The sequence below is a fragment of the Blennius ocellaris genome, assembly GCF_963422515.1.
Source record: "Blennius ocellaris genome assembly, chromosome: 2".
NCBI classification, from domain to species: Eukaryota; Metazoa; Chordata; class Actinopteri; order Blenniiformes; family Blenniidae; genus Blennius; species Blennius ocellaris.
In genome coordinates, this window is record NC_137651.1 from 14,937,501 (window position 1) to 14,961,429 (window position 23,929).

Sequence of the window (23,929 nt, forward strand, 5' to 3'; positions counted from 1 at the left end):
ATGCCTTCGCTGCCTAACAGGACAAGGGAGGAAACAAAAGCCTCTGGAGCCCTTGGGATGAAGCAGCTTTGTGATATCGCACGAAATAACTGAAAACAGTAAGCCGTTCTCCAACAGGCGGTTTAGGAACAAGGTTTTAGAGAAAGACACCCTTTTCCAGCAACTGTTAGCCAGAATGATTGAGAACAGTGGAAGAAATTCGAACCTTCAAATGCACAATTTAGACATTTCATTGTTCGCTGATGTCTGTGACACGGCCCAGTGACTGATCTCTGCCTCTGACAAATATTTACGGATTACGGAGGAGCTGGCAGCAATGAAAGGAGCACAACAGGGATTTGTTTGATTTGTTGACCGAGGTGAATTCATGTTTGGAAAGAAACGCAACAAACTGGCAGCTATTAAGGCCAATCGTTGCCTAAATCTAAGTGGACTCCAAACAAAAGAATGACGAATCAAATGCCATTTGTATCCAACCATTTCACACGTTTTAATAGCCAGACTGCAAGAACTACTCTGACCACGAGCAGATGATTAGAATTTTTTTTAAATCCTGGAATTGGCATTGCTCGACATCAATAAAATGTTAAATGAAACTCAAAAGAGAAACTATAAGGAAGACTATCCAAGTAACAAAAGTTTTTGTTTTTATTCCAAAAGAAGCTGAATCCTCTGATCGCCACTCTTTAAACATAATGAGTGATGCATCACCGGACAAGGAAAGAAAATGGAATCCACCAAAATCCTCCAAAACTGTTTTCACCATGGCCTGGAAACCAACTAACCTTAACCTACCGTGGTGTAAGTAAGTAAAGTTTAGTCATAAAGCGCTTTTCACAGATAAAAATCACAAAGTGCTGGACAAGAAATGGGTGCAATAAAATGGAAGGAACCAAAATTACACAATTACATAAAATACAGTAAAAGTGAGGGAGATATTTTGCTAAAAGCTTTCTTAAATAAAAATGTTTAACTGCTTTCGAAAAGAGTTTGTGGAATCAAGTGTGCGGAGGGACAGAGGCAAGTCATTCCACAGTCTGGGGGGGCGACAGCCTGAGAGGACCGGTCCCCCCCGGGTTGTAAAGCGAGTCTTTGGGACTTTCAGGAGACTCTGTCCTGAGGATCAGAGGGTCCTGAGGTGAGGATTAAAATTTTGAAGTTTCAACCTTAACAACCCCCCCCCCCCCCTCCCGAGTTTCCTGAGGCTGGTCTTAAGGTGGATACGGGGTGATTGTGAACATGTTAAATCAGCATGGGTTAGCAGCGTCAGCCAACCCCGCTTATATTTCAGGGTTGGTAGAGATTCAGACATCGATCAGCAGCTGTGTTAACAGCGGATGCAGGGAATGTTAACAGATGTAAAAAAAAAAAACATCACTTTAGTGCACTGATGGCCCGTCTAGAAACACAGCTACTCCCAAGTAGCCCAATGTGTTGAACAGTCAGCAAAGAATGGTGCTGAACTGGCAACGAACCGGCGAGCTTCTGCCGGGGAGATTTATCTGCAAATTATAAGGAAAGGGACGGGTCACTTGTGATTTGAACCCAGGTCATCCGTCAAGTGTGAAAAAAAATTACTCTGACCCTTTTTTCCTTTTTTTAGATTGAAGAAAGGGGTCAGTTTCAGTGTGAAAATGGCCAAACAAAAGGTAACTCCTCAAGTGTCAGGTCACCCTAACTTTTACTTATTATTTTCTCAAAAGCAACAACAACAACAAAAAATCTCACATCTTGATCGCTTCTTAAATTCTGTAGGACTTGAGTAGAAAGAGTCGATGCAGGAAGCCTAAACTCGTCTCCCCCCACAGCTCTTGTTTTCAAAACAGGGACCTCACGGAGTAACTCATTAATATGCGTGAAACATGGCCAACAAACTAGTTAGGGTAAAGGTTACGTTTATAACCAGGAAGCACACAAGACAAAAAGCACGATACACAGAACGCAGGAGCCTGCGGGCACAATTAAAGACGAAAAATATGAGCCACCACCGAGGATTTGTCACCCCAGTAGACAATAGAGGATTTTGTATGTTGAGCAACTCTTGTAGCAAAGCGTCTAATCCGAGAGGCAGGCCGGCATAATGGCCTATTTATGAGTGGGAGAAGTGGGAGGACCAAGAGGGGCAAATTGCTCCAGGGGAGGGGGCAGCAGTGATTGGGTGTCGTGTGAGACCAGGCCAGGAAAAAGTAGGGCCACTTTTCATAAACGCGGAGAGAGAAACTGATGAAACGCACGAGGCTTTGTGATCATTTCGACACACCGTCACGATGACCGCGCAGCGACGCACCGAGGGGCCTTTTGAAGATCGCATCAACATGCAGCCCCTTCATGAAGCGTGAAATAAAAACCGTTATTCTTAATCCGTTGCAGATAAGGAATCCCACAAGCCCACCTCAATTACCTCAAATTGTTACTACTGAGGGGGTGAGCGAGGACATTAGAAAGTGTTGGGTATAAAGAAAATACATATATTTTAAAAGGCCGTTTATGATCACAGGATGGATATGCCAAAAATAAATGCTTGATAAAGATAAAACGGTTTCAATCCAATGTGTTTTTGTTTACCGCAGAGGTTTCACATCTTCAGCCAGGAGAAAAACCTGACGGTGTATGGGAATTAGGAGGGCGAGTCGCGACACGAAAACTGAAAACCCCAACATAACGTCAACCTCCGAAGGACACATGTAAGAGAGCATTGCAACAGACTTTAAATAACCACCTCCAGCTTGCTGAGACAAGGCGGGTCATGAAGCCGATCATTTTAATAGAGGAAGATGATATGGTAGCAAAACCTTAAAGTTCAGTGTTGGACACGCATTCCTGACTGGAGTCAGTAAAAGCTGCAGTTGAGACATGAAGGAGACTTGGGGGGGGGGGGGGGGGGGGGGTTGTTTTCCTGCTTTTAAAACCAATCAATAACAAGCTTGTGCAGGAGTCAAAATTTAAAAAAAAAGAAAAGAAAAGGTGGAGCCCAGGTCGGCATCACTGCATCTGCTCATGCAAACTGCACTCGGGGCCACTTGTTAGTAAGCAAACTGTGTGTTGAAGCATTTGCATTGCACCTGTCCGTGCGCAGGGTCACACCACGCGTGTTAATTCTTGAAACTGAGGCAGCCAGGTTGCGGGTGTGAGATGGGACAGGACTCTCCTACCCAGCCGGTGAATCACAATGACAGACGGGACTCGACCCGCTGACAATAAAGTGAATCACGATGCAGGCGGAGGCACTTCCTGTGCTGACGCAACCTGCGATGAGACGACCTGAAACGACGACGCGATTGAAACGAGCCTTCTTCATTCTGAGATCACTCAGAAATACTGGAGGCGACGCATTTTTATCAGCTCATCTTGACGTCCACGGAGAAACGGTTTCCCACTGCTCCTTGAATTGTTGCCAGTATTAACTTTTTTTCTTTGAAATACAAGACCTTGATGCCCAAGTTTTGTTCAACGCTAACCATTCCACAGTGGTGTGATCACTTTCGCCATTGTGGGTCCAGTAGGTGCCAGGCCTTTGTGTGCGTAGTTTGTATGTTGTAGAGTGTTAGAGAGTGTAAACTTCTACTTTTATTTAGGTGGACTGAAGTTCCATACATCTGTGTTCTATGAGTAGTTTGTTCAACTCAGGATCACGGGACGTTGGAACAAATCGCAGCCGACTACAGGTCAATGAACCTCACTGATAAAGCACATTTTCCCGCTTCTGCAGCCCTTTCACAAATTCCATCACTTTCACCCGTTCATACATCTACCAACAGTAACAGTCATGCAAGCTGCTCAACTTGGGAGTCCAGAGTGTTATCAAAATACTGTGGCACATGGAGCATAGCTGCCCCCCCCCCCCAGCCTAAACAGGCCAAAAAGGGAAACGCACAAGTACAAGCAACCAGACACACAGAGGAGGCTTTGCACTGTGAGAAAACCACCGAGCCCGAAAACCACACATGCAAAGTTTGCAAGCAAACCCATCCAGTACTTCCTCGAACCCGGAACAGTTGTGCAACTGTAGGCTACAATGCAAACTAAAACAACACGCTGCAGCCACAGACTGAAATGCTCCCTCTAAAATACGAGTAAGATATGAAGAATAGGGTGAAAGCCTTTCAAATAGTTGAAGTGTGAGCGTGATTGAGCTGTACAGGTGGACAAGTTGGTGCAAAACTCACAGGCAGCCTCTGAGCTCCACGTGTAAACAACACATGGCTTCATTGGCACATTGTTTTTCTGCTTAATGTGTTAAAAGCTGCTGAAACATAAAACGTCATTTCAACTATTGAATAAAAACTAAGACCAGGGAACATTGACTTCAGAACAAGAAAATCCGAAATGCAAGCATTTGAAAACTATAAAGTTTTTCAGTTGTTGGAAACATTTCCATAATGCTTGCAGTAAAGGTGTGAATATCATCTCATTTGTACAAACTTTTCTAAAATCTTAACCAAAGCCTTGATTTGCTCAAAGGGTAAAACTGCTTTACTTCCATTACCTGTGTCTGAGAAGGCGGCAAGTTCAAGTAATGCTGCTTGAGCGGAAAAGTGAGATGTTTGTATGGAGTGCAAAAGTTAAAAAGGCATCTTCAAGTTAGGACGTCTTACTGAAAACCCCCCCCCTCCATTTCATCTGGGTCAGTTGGTGAACTCTTGACCAACTGACTGCACTTCTGTGTCAACATTTACATTCCACAGGGACAAATGACAATGAACATGAGTGGAGCTGCATACCAGCCATTACCTATTATACAAGGTGACATGAACTGTGTGGGCCACAATGGAGGGACAGTCGGAGCAATACGCATTCAGAGTAAGGACTACAATCTCTCAACAAGACGCAACTCTCAAAGCAAAACCACTTGTTTGAAAAGGGAAGCGTGAAGATTTCGTTTCCACCCAGAATTCGCCGTGCGAGAAGGTTCCTGTCAGCTCTGGTCGAGCTGCTGTTGTGGTCTCTGGCTGGAGAACCATTTCAAGTGCCGTTATGTAATTCAATAACTAAGCAGTTTGCTTATCTTGGGGAAACAATTTTATGATGTGCCATCGTGGCAGGACAGTGTGTCGTCATGGCGATGCATGTCTGTTTGTCCACACAGAGTTTACGGGCTTATCTGGGAGAAAAAACAGATGCCACCTCGTCTGCTAATTCTATAGTTTCCACTGCTTCATATGTGAAGTATGCTACGACGGTAATCTTTGGCGATTATTGCATTAACTTAATTAATGGCCTCATTGGTGGTGGTGGTGGTGGTGGTGGTAGCAGTGGGGGGTGGGGGTGGGCTAATGCATTACTGTGGCAGGATTTGAAGCAGCTCAAGCACCTCCTGTTCCTGCTGTAATCAAAAGTTACCAGGCAGAAAATATGCGCAAAAACAAATACAAGCGCCGGACAAACCCATGTGCCTGAGCCGAGGTATATTGTTGGAGAAAGGGCAGAGCAATAGATTTGAGATAAAGAACAAGTCGCTCAGGTTATCGCCCCTGTCTACGCCTCACAGTCAAAGATCTCACACACACAAACACACACCTGCTGACTGATATCAATGCCGAATTGGGTTTAAATATTAAAGAGAAGTAGGTTAAAAGTTGGCTTGAAAAGGTCCCAGCATGATGAGTGTGTAATTGCCAGCTTGCACAGGCTGAAACAAGACCAGGAATTCATGCACACAAGCTTCTTTCCACATAAGCAATTTTGCTGCTGGTACAAACCACTGCACCCCCAGAGGGAGCAGAGTTGTACAAGAAGAGCATGATTACTGTGCATTTGTGGTTTGTGTGTCATGATATAAACTACACATGCAACTGGAGCATTGTGCAGCTGAAGGAGCCCCATTGAAAAGCCCCGAATCCACCGTGCTGGAGTGCCTTTGAGCAACAAACTGAATCCTTTTTCATGCTCCATAAATCAACCTGCCCCCTTGACCTTAGTTATGAATACGCTGTTGTTCCGGTATGAGGTTTTTGTTTTGTTTTGGGTAGCATTGTTTCTCATTGCTTAAATTTAGAACCACACACAAAATGATAGTGACCTCGTGTAGAAGAAGTAAATTAACCCGTCAACAACCATGTTGTTGTCATCTGACCTGTTCAGCCACCTCAACTCGTGGATATTTCTAAAAGAGGAACATACCAGAACTGGTTAAAAAAAAAAAAAAAAAAGTCTGCACGCTCCCTGAAACACAAAACTGGGCCAAACAACAGAAACATTAAACAAGTTGTAGTTATTTATGAATGAGAGGCTCGATCGGAACCGAAAGATCCGCTTTGAACGGAGAGGCGTTCACGGACTCCTTTGTGGAAACTCGCAGCCGAAACCCGAAACACAATGAAGATGAAGGGATTTGAGTCGCTTTTACCCACCTCATTGTTCGGCCAGAGTGCAGCTCCTCTCCTCTGCTCGCAGGCAACTTCGGCTGACTTCAGGGGGGGGGGGGGGAAGCCCGGCTTCACAAGTCACAAGTGGAATTTTAGAAAAAAAAAAAAAAAGAAAGAAAGAAAAAAAGAATCACAACGGGAAAAGGTGCATCTACACCCGCAGACGGGGTAGCCACAAGCGGGATAAAGAAGCACACCTCGACGATTTCCTGGTTGTGTGAAGCGGGAGGAGAGCAGGAGGAGGAGGAGGAGGAGGAAGAGGAGGAGAAGGAGGAAGGGGGTAGATACAGTAGTGTAGCGAGCTTGTCAACTCCAATCACTATCCCGGCTGAGGCGCTGAACCCGGGGGAAAAAAAGAGGAGGAGAAGAAGAAGAAGCGCGACTACCGAGAGCAGAACTTCTCCCGTCGGACTTTCCGGCCGGTGTTCCGCTGTGGTTTGTGGAGACCCCGAGAGTGTCTCCGGGCTATTTGTCGCTCCCTCGGCCGCTCGGTAGGACGGTGTGAATTCACCGGAGTGTGGCCCAACCCGCCGGCTTCAAAGGAGGCTACAATCCCGTGCTGCGTTCAGGAGCAGCTCGGACATTTGGATCCTGTGATTCGAACCTCAAAGCCACAGCAAAATACAGCTCATGAAGTTCTATTTATTATTTTGACATCAACACAAATGCGGTGTCTTGAATTATAATAGACACGCTTTTAAGGACTTTTAGCTTTTCTTTTTTTTTTAGCCACTTCAGCCATTCGGTTTCTAATCACTTCTTGAAAATGTTGCTTACTTTTGCTTGTTTTACCCATTTGCCCCAATAGTTCAAGCTATTTGAACCTTCTTTTTGCCTTCTTAAAGTTCTCATCGGCTATTTTAGGAATTGTTCTTGTTTCTTTGTTTTATAGCTCTATTATCTATTTTCACAATTTCAGTTATTTCAACCTTTTTACTTACATTTTGTGACTTTTCACAGTTTCTATTTGTCATTTTAACCATTCCAGATGTTTTAATGTTTTAGCCAGTGCCAGTTTTAATATCTTTTTAGCCGTTTTACATTTTTTTAAGACAATACTCAAGGAGTCCTATAACAAAAGTGTTGTCTGCAAATAAAATAAAAATAAGGTTAAAAAAAAAGAACCGTGGGGCGAAAACTGCAGATGGATGTTAGCTACGGCTAACATCTGGTATGAAGAATCTTTTTTTTCAAGATTAATGTTTTTGTACATGGTCCCTGAAGAGTAAACTAAATAAATAAATAAAAAATATGGCTTCACAGCTAGGGGTTACCAAACCTTGCCCTATTGTTTGTGAGGAGACTTTATTTTCCCTCATTACTCCAAAAACTGTTTGACAACACAGGGTTTTGATGCACATGTTGTGGTTTGTTGCCTTAATAAAAGTGACGAATAGAAGAGAATACATTTAACATATAGAAATAAGAAAGAACAATACACTTACATTTGGAATTACAGAGAACAACTATTTTTTTTGCTACTATTTGCTCTGAAGAACTGCTGTGGATCACCTCACTGATTTATGATTAAAACCAGCTAAAACCAGCCCCCTTGAAATTTGTGCCTAAACATAGCGAGCCATTTATGACCACAATGAGCCTATCTTCCAATGTTTACATTGCTCCATGTCACGATCATGAAAAACTCCAATCGTTAAAAACGGTGTGCTCATGACATTGACTTCACCCAACCCGATGATCTCAAGTAACCAATCTTCAATGTGATTAAACACCTTTCGGGTGTGGAGGAAATGGAGATTGGGATCATATATGAACAGTTGACGAGCTGAACTGTGTGATGTAATCTTGGTAATACTGAGTTTAATCTCTGGGTAATGTTTCCTGCATCTCTTTGGATGAAGCCAGTTCTGAACCGAAATTCTAATGAAGTGTATCAAAGGTTGTGGTGAGTGCAAACTAGACTTTTTGAGAGAATAGGAGAATAGGAGTGTGGACCACCATAGAGTAAAGTGACTATCAATGACCAAAACTAGATACAAAACAAGAAACTATCGTAACGTGAAATGGTTACGAGGACACATTAAACGCGCACAACAAGAAAATATGAACAAAAAAAACAACACAAAGGTGATCATAAAGTGACATAAAACAAATACAATTTCATCAGGAAAAATAATTTACACTTAAATGATTCCACTGCTATTTCATTTTTCCCCGCACATTGTTTTAAAAACCTATTTCGAAATAGTTTGAAAAGCAGAATGTTTCGGTATGGAGCGTAACAGGTTAATGATATTTGGTGGTTGTATTTCCGACAACATTTGAACGCAGCATTTTATCCAACTCAGGGGCTCAGCCAATCCTTCCACGTTTCCCTGCTGGCTGGGTAACTTTAGGTTACTGCTGACAAATGTGTCTTTTATAGTTATTCCATAGATAGACTATTTGTGCTTCATAATAAAAAATAAAAAAAAGGTTTGTGGTATGAAGGGGGAGAGGGGGGCTAACTGCTTTGATTTAAAAGATAGACTCCACGGAATGTTTTTGCGAGGGTTATATTAGGTGAAAAAGTAATACCCAACAATGAATGGAAAAAGATGGTGTGAGGCCTCACATGGCCGAGTTTTCAGCATGGAGACACAGAGAGAGCCCCCCTTCTTCCTGACAAGGACAGAAGTCGACTGGAGGATGTGAAGGGAAACCATCTGCACGTCATGTGTACGCACCTAATGTGTCTGTAGTCTCACTGCCCCAAGACATACTATCTGAGTGCTCTGAGCAACTGCTGGTCCAGTGTTTTTTGTTTTTTTTAGCCACGTCTACCCCTTTTAACCCTGCTGCTGTCTGTTAAAGTTCTAACTGTTGAGTTCAACCCATTTTCTTGTAGGCTTTTGAAAATATTAACATCAGCTCCCTTGTGAGTTTTTACCACAACATGTCTGTGGCGTCTCATGCTCCAAACATTGGTGATGTTCCCAGAAAGTAGTCTGTAAAGAATAAGAAACAGTCATCGCACAGTAATTTTAGGTTTCTTCTGTGCTCCTCCCATTTACCACAGCTTTATTTCCAGAGCTTGTCAGTTGGCCGACAGTGTCCACGGCTGACAGAAGACCTGCTGGACGACGGCAAAGAGGTCTCCTTGAAACTTGAAGCAGAGTTACAGTGGGCGCTGCTGGGAGTTGGGAATCTTCAGGACATGTAAGAAGGAGATAAGATGCTGATGAGATACTGGGATGTGAGGTTTTAACCAAGTAGTTTAACTGTACTCCACTAATACAAATCTCTCTGGCTCTAAGAGACTATTATATAAACAGACTGCACTTCTGTTCCATCTTACATCAGAGAGTTCAGGGCCTGTTAAAGCATCAAGTCCTCAGGCAGCGTCTGAAAGCCTGTGAGTCCACTCTTGGTTGAACAGCGGACAAATAAAAGGGAATTACTCAACTGATCTTCAGCTAAGGAAACAAATGCCTGTCTGCATACTGATGTTGGCCTGAGTCAGGGAGTGAGTGTAACAGTATGAAGAAACCCTCGTCGATGACAGTGTTCGGTAGCATCTTTAAGAAAACACTGCAGTCATTAAAACGGTTTGTTCAAGCATTTTAAACCCCCTCCCTCTACTTTCCATCAGGGAAGGAATGTGACTGGAGGAGGCGGAGATCAGTCAATGGGACCAAGACGCAACTGTTCATTAAGAGGTCTGGGCTGCAGGCCAGCTAAGCAAACGGCAGCAGATGGATTTTAGAGAGTCCAAATGACATGACCTGAAATGCAGGCCCTGAACTCAAAGCAAGACAAGCTGGGGTTAGTATGTAGTGACAGTTGATGACACTTCTCAAGTGAATAAATAGAAAGAAATTAATGTCCCTAAAATCCGAATCTCCTCTGTATTAGTCCTCATGTGGAAATTGATTGGCTGCAGGCATCTATTGGGATTTGGACCTCCATACACAAAAAAGAAGCCAAGTGGACTGTTGTCCAAGAGGAGTGGAGCTGATACAAGCTCATGGTTTTTGAAGGAAGCTTGAACACTCAAAACCAGTCACCAGTGTTTCACAAGGGAAACACAGACTCACATTCACCTACCAGCAATTTCAGGGCCACCAATTAACATCGGATATATGTTTTTGAACTGTGAGGGTAAGGAAGAGTACCGAGAGAAAATTAATATGCAGAGAACATGCAAACGCCGCACGTTTTGCGACCTGAAATAATTGTTCAAAACATCAGGTCTGCTGAAAATCTCTGTGCATTACTTCTGTAATCCACAAGATGGTGACACAGCCTCAACGTGATAGAAACAGTTGACCAGTTATATATTAATATTTAAAAAAAAAAAATATATATATATATATAAATCTTCAAAAAACCTCTTGTAAGGCCACACTGTTGTACTGTCGAGAGCTTTATTTTCTGATGTTTTACAGCCGGTTTAAAATCCACTTAGTGGAAGATAAAAATTTGGTCGTAATATAGAATTATTACTCTTATCACTTACTATGCATAGAAAAGCTGGGGTGCAGATGTTCAAGCAAGACTATACTTCTACAGTTGCTTACTCCTCTATTTAAATAGATTTAGTCAGATGTTCACAACTAACTTAATCAAAACCAAATCACATAGATATGTTTTTATAAATGAACTAATTCAGATACCATTTTGTTGCAAACTATTTCTACTAATATATGTAAACCGAATGATAATTCAGGTTTAATTTGTGAAAAAAATTCATAATTGTAAAATACTGCAATAAATACTTCTGCTGGTAGTCAGTGACCTCGCTTTAAGAAACAAATGTGTTGTTGCTTTTTTTTGTAAAAGAAATTCAATAGACCAATAGTCCATTGTAAATAATAAATAAATGTGAATAAAATAATTATGTAAATATCACAGCATATGCTATGGAGTAGACCTGTTTTAAAGAAATATAATTCCATTCTAATGTCAATATTCAAAGTAGGGCCTGAGGTCACCTATTTTTGCCGATAAAACAATGTCATCTCATAAGAGCAATTCACCACAGTTATAGATAACAACAAAAAGCTTTCCAATCTGTGCTGGTCGCAGATTCAGCTGACAACCAGTTCCCTGATAATAAAGTATCAGTTGATATTATAGGCCTTGATGCTGTTTCAATCCATCTACACATCAATCTCCTTTACTGTGTACATGGTATTGTGGTGGCAACACAGGGAGCAAAGAAGTCCTGTAAAACTATGAAAGACAGGACATAACATTCTGAAAATCACAGCACACAGCATGCATGGTGTGTTTCAGTTCCTTGACGACCTCATGCATGTCACTTCTGTTCATTGGCACCACTATCTAACCACCATAAACATAGCTTGCTTGTTACTGTTGGTTTGTTGTCTTTGTTTCAAAAGTGATTTTAATTCACATTCTCAGGGCTGAGACTGAGACCCGCATTACCTGAAAACATGTTAAAGGCATGATGCTGTTACAGAATTATCTCAACTGTCGTGTCAGATTGAAAGTATAATGCAGTAACTATAAGAACGGAAGGTTTACGTTACATAAAACATTAATGAAAGAGTTGGCTTGTCACACGCACGCACGCACCCACCCACGCACGCACGCACGCACGCACACTTTGGAAACACTAATCCACTCACTTTATAAATATCCCTCAAGTGAGGGACTAGATAATGACAACCGCAATAATAATAAGAGTTTTGCCACATCCCTGCAAGCCTATTACATTCATATTTGCACAGGCTTTTGAATAAACAATAGACTTTACTTACTTTATTCAATGTATCTTAATAAATCTCTTACCTTATTTATTCTACTTTTTAATGCTGTTTTTAAAACGTTCATGTATTTTTTTCATTATGTCTCTGTAAAGCTTTTCTTTATTTCCTTAATTTCTTTGTAAAGCAATTTGCCTTGCCATAAATATATATATATATATATATATATATATATAGTAATGTCTTATGTAGTTGTTTTTGTGCAGTGTTTCCTCATGCAGCTTGTTTGTCAACAGGTGAAGTGTACATGGCAGATACACCTGATCCTGTTGTTTTGGCTGCTCCATGTGTCCTGCCACTGTCACTTAAAGGGCGCTGAGTGAAGGCAGTGTTTGTGTTTACTGAGCGGAGAGCTCCTCCATCATCATCATCATCATCCCCCCACTCCACCTCTCCTCCACACCTGGCCCGGCGGCACTGACACCAGCACCGCCGCCCTGCGGTTCCCAGAGCCCAGTCGATGCGCTGCAGGGTGTCGCGTTGCACGCAGGCTTGAGTATCGATGCAAGGCCGATCGCTATCATAATCACACTTCCCCCCTCTTATCGCTTACCTACTGAATAAAACATCTGCCTTCCTGCCCGTGGATCGCTCACCCGGCCCTCCTCCACAAAATCTGGAGGGAAAGAGGCTTCTTGAAGTGTCTTTGGGATGAGTGAGTAACATGAGAAAAGTGTCCGGTGATACCCAACAAATGAGGTCCCTAAAGTTGTTTTTATCTCAGGCATCTCCAAATAGAGCCACCAGCTCCGTGACAGGCTCTGGTCCCGGGATGCTGCATCTGACTTTCACTGTTGGGAGACGAAGTTACCTGATGCAGAAGAACTCGGACACAGATGAGAAAAGTTCTGGAAATTTGCACTCAATGACAACTATTGTTGCATTATGCCCAAGTTAAAGACAACAGTCTTCAATAAAAACCCCACAGATTATAGGCTCCTCAGCAGGCTCAATGTTAAATGCATTTTGCCATACAATGCATTCCTGTACAATAAGTCTTGGCAAATTAAATGATGAAAGTTCAAAACAATATGATATATCAAAATAATATCCAAAGGCTTAGAGCTCATTTAAGAATACAGTCAAAAGAGAAAAAAAAAGATCACAGCCAAAAATAATGTGAAACACAAAGCCACGATGGTGGGTCACTTCTGTCATTTGATATATTCAGTCGAATAAAGCCGAATAAAATGACCAGGCCTGCATACAGTGGATGGTACCGTCTGTAGGTTAAGAGCAACACTAGTGTTTATAAGTTAGGCTATGTGGAAAAACTTCTGGCCTGGGAAATTCCAGCCCAACACAGCCCAAGTGACAATATCCTGTCTGTTGTGATCCACAGACCAGGGAAGAAAAGCAACATGATCATGTGATCAGCTTTAACTTACAGATGAGGATGGGTGGAAGAGATTTTATAATTTAGTTTTCATTTTGTAAAAGCATATCCAGTATGTTACTTTTATTGAACCGCAGAAAGAGTGAACACATGATTCGTCATGGGACCTCCTGGTGACCCAATGCAGCTGCAGGATATCCCTGGGCTGCCAATGCAACGGCTTGTCTTGTTTCCCAGCCCGTAGTGATACGATCTCCTCAAACTGTTCCTGAAACTTGAGATTAGCCTCAAGCCGAGCAATAGGTATTAGTCAGGGAGGTCATAAATGCTGACATTTTGAATCCAACGTTCAGACCTCTATCCCGGTGGCTCCATTCGCCTGCTGAACCCAACAGGCTTCACCTGAGAGCTGTAAATCAGGGACGACCAGCTGCCCACACACATACACTACGCAGGTGATAGCCTCATGGGCATGGCGGTGTTAAGTGTGTTGTGTAGACTAAAACAACAGATGTCAAGATGTTAGAAGAACATACAGAATAAAGACAAAAGTATGAGCTCTGTTTATTATATATACACAGTGAGGAATACAAGTATTTGAACACCCTGCAATTTTGCAAGCACTCCCACTTATAAATTATAGTGGGGTCTGAAATCTACATCGTAGGTGCATTTCAACTGCGAGACAAGTAAAAAACAAAACATTAATTCAGAATGCATCATTTTTAAATAATTTGTATTTTATTGCTGCACATAAATATTTGAACGCCTGAGGAAAATCGGTGTTAATATTTAGTACACAGGCCTTTGTTTGCAATTACAGGGGTCAAATGTTTCCTGTAGTTCTTGACCAGGGTTGCACACACTGCAAACTTGAGTTTGGCTCACTCCTCCACACACAGCTTCTCTAGATCCGTCAGGTATTGGGGCTGTCGCTGAGCAACACGGCATTTCAGCGCCATCCAAAGATTTTCTATTGGATTTAGGTGTGGAGACTGGCGAGGCCACTCCAGAAGCTTGACAGACTTCTTATGGAGTCACTCCTTGGTTCTCCTGACTGTGCGCTTCGGGTCATTGTCCTTTTGGAAGAACCAGCCAACGACTCATCTTCAATGTTCTGACTGAGGGAAGAAGGTTGTTGCTCCAAATCTCCCAATACATGACTCCATTCCTCCTCTCCTTAATACAGCACTGTCCACTTTGCAGAAAAGCAACCCCAAAGCATGATGTTTAAACCACCGCAGTGTTCTACCAACAGTAACCTTTGAAACTGTGATTCTAGCTCTCTTCAGATCATTGACCAGCTCTTCTCACGTAGTTCTGGGCTGATTCACCTTTTTTAACTCACCTTTCTTATCATGTGATACCCCACGAGGTGAGATCTTGCATGGAGCCCTAGTCCGAGGGAGACTGACAGTCATCTTTAGCCTCTTCCATTTTCTAATAATTGCTCCAACAGCTGATCTATTTTCACCAAGCTGCTTGGCAATTGCCCCGAAGCCCTTTCCAGCCTTATGGAGGTCAACAATTTAGTCTCCGGCGCTTTTTGACAGCTCTTCGGTCTTGCCCACGGTAGTAGTTGAAGTCTGACTGACTGTGGGGTGGACAGGTGCCTTTAATGAGTTCAAACAGGTGCTACTAATTTAGATTAATAAGAGTAGAGGTGGACTTTTTAAAGGCAGAGTAACAGGTCTTAGAGAGCCAGAATTCTTGCTGATTGGCAGGTGTTCAAATACTTAAGTGCTGCAAGAAAATACAAATAACTTATTTAAAACTCACAGAATGTGATTTTCAGATTTTTTTTTTTTTTTACTTCTTTTACTTATATATATATATATATAAATTTTTTTAATATAATGACAGGACCCCTGATTTGCATCAATAGCAGCTTCTTGGAAAGATTTCCACCAGATTTTCGAGAGTGTGGCATTTTAGGCTCATTCATCCTATAGAGCATTTCTAATGTTAGGTACTGGTTTTGGATGATTCGTCCTTGCACTGAATGTTCACTTCAGCTCATCCTAAATGTGCTTGATTAGTTTGGGACCGTCAATTTTCTACACAACATGTCTCTAAGTTGGGAGTACAACATTGTCTTGGCAGGTGCTTTAGGTTATACACCTATGTTATGGAATCTGATTAAATCACCTCAGTTCACTATTAAATAGGTTTGTTCATACAGTAGTAGTCTATAGTCATCTCGACTAATTTATAGTGAAGCAGTAAGGGCAAAAACAAATTGTTCATTTAAGTTCTCATATAAAATATATCTGAATGGAAACACTGATAGAGGAATCAATGGCATTCAATTTTTTTTAAAAAAACAACCCAAAACAAAACTATAAAACACAGTGACAAGTATTTTATCTTCTCACATTTGACCACTAAATGCAAGAGCACTACAGAGCCGAAGTTAGATGCCAACTGCTGGAGAGAAGTAAGGCGACACGAGCTGTCGAGCTATTAGGACAATTAACAAAGTGGTCAGGAGGGGCTGAGCGGCAGAGAGGAACAGCCTGAAATGGAGAGAGACGAGGGTGTGAAGTGACAGTCAGCACATCTGGTCTCATCAATAATGTAGCGCGCCTTTAAACGGCAGTTTGTCGCTTATTGAGCGCTGCTGACTGAAATCAAGCCCGACACCTAAGACGCCATCAGGGGAGAGTGACAGGAGGAGGAAGAGGAAGACGAGATAACTCGAGAAAAACTCATCTGCTATGGAGTGAACGAGCCACACAAGAGTGACAAATTCAACGCAGAATAATATTTTCTGTCATTGACTAAATTCGTGTAACGATAACAAATTCTGATGCCGTCGATCATTTTAATGACAGAGGGCAGTTCGTTCATTTCACCTCCGTCAGTCAAAATGAAACCACAAGTAAACTCTGCAACACAGTATATATACTACACTGTTCAGTCGTTATCAAAGAGGGAAATAAAAAAAAAAAAAAAATGTCCAAACACTTAAGTCTGTTCATTATTTTTATTATTAAAATGAAAAAAAAGACAAGACTTGTGTAGACAAAGCAGAACCCGGCACTGTTTGTGCCAAACTGACTGTCAAAAGAGTACAAACATGTGCTGACGACACCTGTCAACTGTGAATGCACAAAAAAAAAATACACCAAAAGAAAATGAACAATTATAGACTATACGTCAAGTCTTTAAAAACAAAACAAAAAAGACTGAGTGGTTCAGTAAGCCACTTCCAGAGTTCATTTTCCTGTAATCAGAGGATTTCTCAACACGACGATGACCGAGTCTCCCCTGAGGAACATTTTGGAAATGTAGCGATCCTTGTTCACGGGCTTGGACTTTTTCTTTCCTTTCCCGCTCTTAGGAACTTCTGTCCACATCTCCTTCACGTTCTCCAAAACCATGTTGCAGTGCCTGAAAAGATGGTCATGAAATCGGATGAGACAACATTGAAAAAGAAGAAAAAATCAAACCAAAAAAAAAAGTCGAATAATTTTACAGGTTATATAATTAATTATTGAAGGAAATAATATAATGCCTAAATTGTATGAGGTTAAATTTCAATTTCAATTAATTACAGAATATTAAAATGACAGAAAAATCTAGCAGCAATTTCTATTAGAGATTAATATCAACTAGCAATTCAGGATAAATGCTGAATAGAACTCAGATGAAATTAAATCAATTCAAACAGCATTCAAATGATAGAAGATACTAAACTCATTAGCAATAAAGTGAAAAAAGACCCCCCCAAAAAACCATACAAACACAATGTATATAAATAAATCGAGACATTTTGAGATCAAGTGGCATTAAACAGCATGAACTAAAATCTAATCAGCAGTGAAGCAGTGTTTGTACCTGTCAAAAGCCTTGACTCTTCCCAGCAGCTTCTTATTGTTGCGACAGTTTATGAGGACCTGAGTGTTGTTCTTCACTGACTGGGTCAGCACTGACAGAGGGCCGGTGTTGAACTCCTCCTCCTCTCGTTTCTGCAGCTCTTCGGGAGTCATCTCCGACTTTGGCTTCGTTAACAAACTCCTGATGATGAAACAAAAATAGCAATCAAACTTCAAAAGTAGAGACTGGTGGTGTGATGCCATTAGGACAATACAGTCTTTTAATGTTGATCGAAAAAAACGACAATATCCCCTGCAGTTATGGGCTGTCATGATCTGTAGAAGTATTACCAGAGGCCTTCCATCTTGTATTTGCTTCATACTGCATAACCAACTACTAATCTAATTTAAACATTGTTAATAACAACATTAACATTACATGGAATACGTGGCTTTATCCACCATGTTTTAACCTTTTGATCACAAAAAGTGCTTAGAATACTAGTTCTTTGTGCTTAAAGTCTAAGACAATCAATTTATTTTAAGTCCTTATGATAATACGCATCTGCAAAATATGACATGATTTTTTTTGTCTTACTACTGTTGTTTCAATAAACATCGCTGCTACTTGGTGTATCGCTTATTAGTGGCAAGAAAATAATTTCATCAATGGGCTGCGATGTGTCTTAATCCTTAAAACATCGCATACAGTATTAAATGAATCAGTATAAGAAACGATGATTATAATGCAGCTGGTAAAACAAGGTGGTTTGAGCCAGATCGGTAGAAACAAACTCCTACAGGCCAAGAAAACACGCTAACATGCCCATTTTAGCCTTAAGAAAACTAGCAATTAAGCGAGTTGAACACCTTAGGATTAAGGCTCAAAATACCTTACGTTTACACCACCGAATGCATAAAACGACACGCAGTTAGCATCCGTAACAATGAAGTAGTTGAGTAATACACCGGCAAAAACACATAACGCAGCGAGGTACAAAAGACTGATCAACGGAAGCTAACTGAGGCTAACCACGTTAGCATTGGAACTATGAGCCGCGGAGGTTCGCAGTTCCGACTCCAAGAATGAATGCTGCCTTCTTTCTCAACTTTGGTCGATCCTTACGGATTCTTACATGTTCTTTTGATTTTTGAAAGCGGTTTCTTCAGATCACGTTTCTCTGCTCTCCACCGGCGCCTTCGTATCCGCAACGATCCTGGAAGCGTGAATCGATTCACTTCCGGGTCAACGTACTCGCGCCTGTTACTATGACTACCGGGTTACCGCAGGCTGTGGAAAGCAAAGACACGTTTATGTCAAGTTAAAGTTATTTTTTTATCAGTAAATCGTGTGTGTGTGTGTGTGTGTGTGTGGATGTGTGTGTGCGTGTGTGTGTCCCACTAATAACTGTCTCATATTGTTTAGTGACACTTTTTGAGTTTTTCATATATATATATATAAAAAACACATACTGTTTGTGTTTCCAAGATTTAAAAAAAAAATGAATAGTCACATATTTCAGTAAAATTAAAGCAGATTAAGAGATAAAATACAAAGAATGATACTATAATCAGGCACTAGGGCCGAAATTAATGACAGAAATCATACGATTTCTTGTTATTAATGCCTGTGTTAGGGTACATTATTTGGTGAGCAGTTGGTCAGTGCCCATTATTATCATCCGGTGATTTCTTTCAAAGTTACAATGACCTGTCAAAAGGGGTCATGGAATCGTGTTGCAGCCCAGTTAAGTCTTTGTTTTAACTTTTTAACACAACAAGAAACAAGAGAAAGGATTTACATGTCAGATAGAGTGTGTGTTTATGTGTGTGTTATACTACACTGTCTACAGCGTCAAGAAGCTTAGGGATTGGCTTTCTGACAAGAGACAGCCAGACGCCTTTGGGTGTACAACCCACTCACCTTATTTCAAAGGGTGGCGCAACCACCTGTAGAAACCCCTTGCTGCAGATAAAGGCAGCCTGTGTGCTGCTGAGTGAGGTGAGATTGTGGGATAGATTTCCAGATCCACACTGGGTCTTCACAAGGCGCACCTACCCCGGCCAGAAAGACTCACCTTTTAAACTGCAGAGTAAATTGATCTCAGGTGGGGGGGGGGGGGGGGGGCAGCAGTTTTCTGAAAACACTCTACAACTGCCCAATTTAAGGAGTATAGATTAAATCAACAGACACTGAGTCAAAACACTGCAAAAGATTTTGGTGTATAACCTTAAAGCAATTACACGGTTTAATGCAAATCTTGAATATTATTTTCTTCAACATGCTTTTTACAACTGAAATGAAAAATATTTTCACTATACAATGATACATTTATATATAATTACAGGTGAAATTCAACACATTGAATTTTGCTGGGATGTTCTCTGACACAAAAGCTATTTTTTTTAATAGCACTGCACTAAATAAAAAACAACTAAGGCAGTTGTTTAAATTTGAATATTAGAAAATGTATTATAAACATACTGAGTTTCTCATTAAAATGTCCATTCTAATGAATTCTACATGACCACAACTGAATTCAGACTGACTTAATCAAGTGCTGCTGATCTAATGAGGAAGAAACATTTCAATATCACAGCTCATGTATTTTTGTTCATTGTGCATGCTCCATTTAAGTAGATGCAGAAATCCAAATCAAGTGGGAACCAGATATTACCTGCATGCACGATTGAATCCACTGCCATCTCTACGATTAAAGGTCGAATAATCAGGTAAGTAATGACTCCTGACTAGTATCTATTTGAGAAACAACTTTGAGAAAGCTTTGAGAAACAACAATTCATTGTTGTGTTTATTTCACTATGAGCATTGTATATGAAGCGAAGAGAGAAGGGAGAAAAATCCAGTAATTCTTGAAATACAGAATCATTTTGGTCAATTTTTTTTCACACTTATAAATAAACTTTAAATATTATTTAAGAGGAGACAATATCTATTTCTAAATATTTCAAGGGTGCCCCCCCCACACACACACACACACAAAAGGGGTTAATCAATGAAACCAGTCTTTAATACCTCAGCATGTCAGCGTGTCCATCTTGTAACTTTCCAGCAGATGAACATCATCAAAACTCAGCACCACAGTGGAGCCACGTGTTATCAGTCTGATTTATAGCCCTGTGAGCAGAGCTGTCAAAAATGTGGATATTTAACAGCCAATAGTATCTCGTTTCACCTGCCCCAGGGAATAAAACTCACACCATGAACCTGTTGCTTCACAGCTCTTATCCTTCTGGTCTCTGTGCTGCCTCTTTTACTCTTGGCAGCAAGTGAAAATATTATCATCTTCCTATCTGTCTTAGACAGTCAGTTTGCCAACAGTGATGTTACCTGATCCGGACCTGTCTGCTTCAACCGCAGCCGACTGTGACTTACACTGAGCTGGGAGATGTGACTGGCTGGACTCATTTGATATAAAGAGGCTTTTGTTCAAAGGAGACAGTAATCCAGAAAGCTGCCCTAATCTGTAGCCCCATAGATATATATATATATACATATATATATATTTTCTATTAATTCTGCGACGTGCAGAGGTGAGGGAAAGTTGAACAGGCAGTGATGTCAGCGTAGGGTGAAACATAAGACAGATCAATATGATCAGGGGGGCTGGAAACGTCCTGTCTCCCTGCTGAGGTTATACACGTCACGATCTGCGTACTGCTCAGTCCTCGCTGTGCGGGCTCAAACCTCCAAACATTTAATAACACGGCCAAATAAACGCAATCAACAACAGCAGGTTTTAATGAGTTGAAAATAAACCACAATTAAAAATGCATTATTTATTGTTTAATTACATGTAAGGTGATTACAATAGGAGTGTAATATTTTAGGTGCAACATTATCGAAATTGAAGACAACACATGCAGTAAAGTATTTTAGTTACACTGCAAACCTAAATTTCAAGGGGAGCTACATACTATGAACTTTTATCTGAATTACTTTCTTTGATTTTGGAGACTTTGTCTCATATGCACAACTTCAATAACACTTTGCTCCCAAACAATGTTAAGTTTTTAAACGTTAACATGACTTCAATTAATCCCGTGCAACAAAGTTGTGTCTATCTAATTATTAAAAAAGATATATAAAAAAAATGCAATAGTCTTTTTGGCAGGTAAATTTCAGAATACTCCTTTCGGCCGCAAATAACGACAAGTGCGTAATTATGACGTTTCAGTACAGCAGCTATGAGTGTATAAGTGGAAAATAATTCATGAGAAATTGTAGCATATCAACGTTGTATTGAAAAGGTGAATATAATTTCAGCTAAAACAGACATAGTTAATTACATTTTTGACATTTGACCCAGTAAGTGGTTTCGCGCACTATTCATGCGCATATGCTGTACATTTTTCCCCCGCACAAATGTGATAAGATTCGCTGAAGTATATTATCCGATTTCGCTGTAGACACACTTCTTTATCATACAAGTAAATCACCGACAACTATCGCTCTGCGTTTTTCATCAGCCACAACTTTGAATTTGTAGAAGGAAGACGCTTTAATAGTTTTCCTTGGTGATGTGATTAACTCAGCAATGCGCGGTGAGTGTGCTGATTCATTTCTCTATATTCCAAGAGGACGGGGGGCTTGAACAGATTTGAGGGTAGTAATTTGGAATGTCACTACAGCACACTCCCAGGTCCGAGTGAGCGCTCTTGGATAAAAACTGTCCCGGAGACGTTTTGGAGACGGAGCAATCCTCTTGGCACGGACTGAACGCAGCGGCGCACGGTATTTGATGGGAATAAAAGTAGCTGGCTTGCCCCGACATCACGTTAAAAGAGCAAGGATCCGACAGAGGCAGCGTGCAGGCGGGGATGGACGTGGAGAAGGCGGTGCAGGCCGTGCCAATCTGATGGACGCGCGACTGCGCGCAGCTGAGTCCGATGTAAGACATCTCCTGGTGCGTCTGCACGAACCGCTCTGTGTCCGCTGCGCTTGCACTGAGCCGTGCCCGCTGTGAAACCACCGAAGTGGCGTGGTTGGAGATGCGGGGGTGAGCGCTCAGATAGGTCCCTGCGTTCAGGTGTGTGCGTCCTGGCGTCTGGAGAGGTAGAAACGGCGGCACCGGCCAGTAAAACGAACTTGCTGCGGCCAAAGTAACACTTGCTGCAGCGCCAGGGGACATCAAATGACCTCCTCCCCTTTTCAGACCCAGCTTGGTTCTGGAGCCTGGTGCAGCTCTGCGCCTGAGTTTCCCCGATGTCCCACCTATGAAGACGTCCTCACTGCACGGGTCCAACATCCAGTAATTGCCTTTGCCAGGGTCATCATAGTGGCGCGGGACTTTCACAAAGCACTTGTTCAGACTGAGATTGTGCCTGATTGAATTTTGCCAACCCTGTCTGTTCTGTCGGTAGTACGGAAAGTTTCCCATGATAAACTCATAGATGCCGTTGAGTGTGAGCCGTCGCTCCGGGCTTTGGCGGATGGCCATCATGATGAGCGCGTTGTAGCTGAACGGCGGTTTCTCGGGTTTAACACTTTCTTCAATCTTTCCACTTTTCGTTTCGTCTTCCTTGTTTCCATCTCGTCTCTCAGCCAATTTGCAGTCCATTTTAGTGCACTGTTTGGAGTTTTCACAGTTCTTCTCACTGACAAAGTTTTCTTCTGCACTGTTTCTCCCAGTGTGCGCCGGGCGCGTTTTCTGTGAATGAGAAGGAGCCTCCTGATCTCCCACCGCCCCCTCTCTCCTCCACAACAGGCTGCTGATGCTGAACGAAGACTTGTGAAACAGTCGGTTCGAAGTTTTCAAGTCCTCCATCTCCGCCTGGAAGGTGAAAGTCACTCCTGCGACTCCTGCGTGCTGTCCGGAGATGGCGAGGGAGCGTGTCACTGCACCCACCGAGCAATGACGTGCTCAATGAAAGTGGTGTGGAGCCAAAGACCTCTGACTAGACACAGTGACAACAAATGCGCATGATCATGGCGGCACAGGTCCATTTGCCAGTAACGCGCTGTGCGTCGCTTTGTCATTCAACTTGCAAGTGAACCATACCGTGCGTAAATTGCGCACGTTCCACTGATTTTGGTCTTCTTCTATAAAAACGCAACCTAAATTATTTTCAACAAAGCCAAAAATGTTATTAAAAGAGCATTTTACATATTGAAAAACTTTTTTTTAGCCCTTCTATTACAGTGATTCGTTGAAGCAAAACGCAATAAGAAACCAACATTTAGTTCTTTAGGCTACACGTACGTGCTGCCGTGTCACGAGACGTCTAAACACAGTATGGAATGAATGCGCTGTCAATCTGTGTGACTGATCTGTGAACTTTCAGGTGTAATTATGACACTTCCGTGACTCATGAAACTCAATCCTCCTACACAGGCGGTTCCTCCGGGGCCACCATAATCCCTTAATTACTTTTTTTCTCTCTGTCTGTGTAAATTTAATCGACATTCTAATTAGACCAGATTGAACCAGGGCCAAAATGATTCCTAAACTACTGAGGGTAAGGGGATCCCAGGTGAACGCCTGCAATTTCAAAAAGCTTCAGTGGCATATTTATATGATTAGATGCTTTGCTGACCAGACAAGAAGACAGGCCTTGACCCAGTATCACCACACAGAGGAAGGAAAAGGCCATGAAGCCTGCAGGCCCAATGCTCCTTTGCAGCAATCTGATACCATTTATATGTACAGAAATACT

The 23,929-nt window shown here is 41.7% G+C and overlaps 3 protein-coding genes across 3 annotated transcripts in view; all 3 read right to left on the reverse strand.

Annotated features, from left to right (window-relative positions):
* The window catches only part of vaspb (vasodilator stimulated phosphoprotein b), a 30,230-nt gene extending 23,365 nt beyond the window's left edge, over positions 1–6,865 (reverse strand). The window contains 1 exon segment of the mRNA XM_080505055.1: positions 6,351–6,865. Within this exon segment, the coding sequence (XP_080361181.1) occupies positions 6,351–6,355 (5 nt within the window). The 5' untranslated portion in view covers positions 6,356–6,865.
* Positions 6,866–16,405: 9,540 nt separating this feature from the next.
* On the reverse strand, positions 16,406–18,487 carry snrpd2 (small nuclear ribonucleoprotein D2 polypeptide). The gene is made up of 3 exons (XM_080511837.1): positions 18,388–18,487; positions 17,274–17,453; positions 16,406–16,826 (listed from the first exon to the last, which is right to left on the reverse strand). Coding segments are annotated over exons 1-3 (357 nt in total). The 5' UTR covers positions 18,390–18,487; the 3' UTR covers positions 16,406–16,651.
* Positions 18,488–21,831: 3,344 nt separating this feature from the next.
* Positions 21,832–23,040, reverse strand: foxg1c (forkhead box G1c; the record flags this gene model as incomplete). The annotated part of the gene is made up of 1 exon (XM_080503008.1): positions 21,832–23,040. The coding sequence occupies one exon, from the start codon at positions 23,038–23,040 to the stop codon at positions 21,832–21,834; it is 1,209 nt and encodes a 402-aa protein (XP_080359134.1).
* Between the last annotated feature and the right edge of the window lie 889 nt (positions 23,041–23,929).

What these genes read in the sequence shown, in the direction of transcription:
- snrpd2 (XM_080511837.1), bottom strand. An exon ending in AGAGTCAAGGCTTTTGACAG is followed by an intron (nt 16,827 to 17,273) that starts GTACAAACACTG and finishes CCATCTTTTCAG; the next exon opens with GCACTGCAACATGGTTTTGG.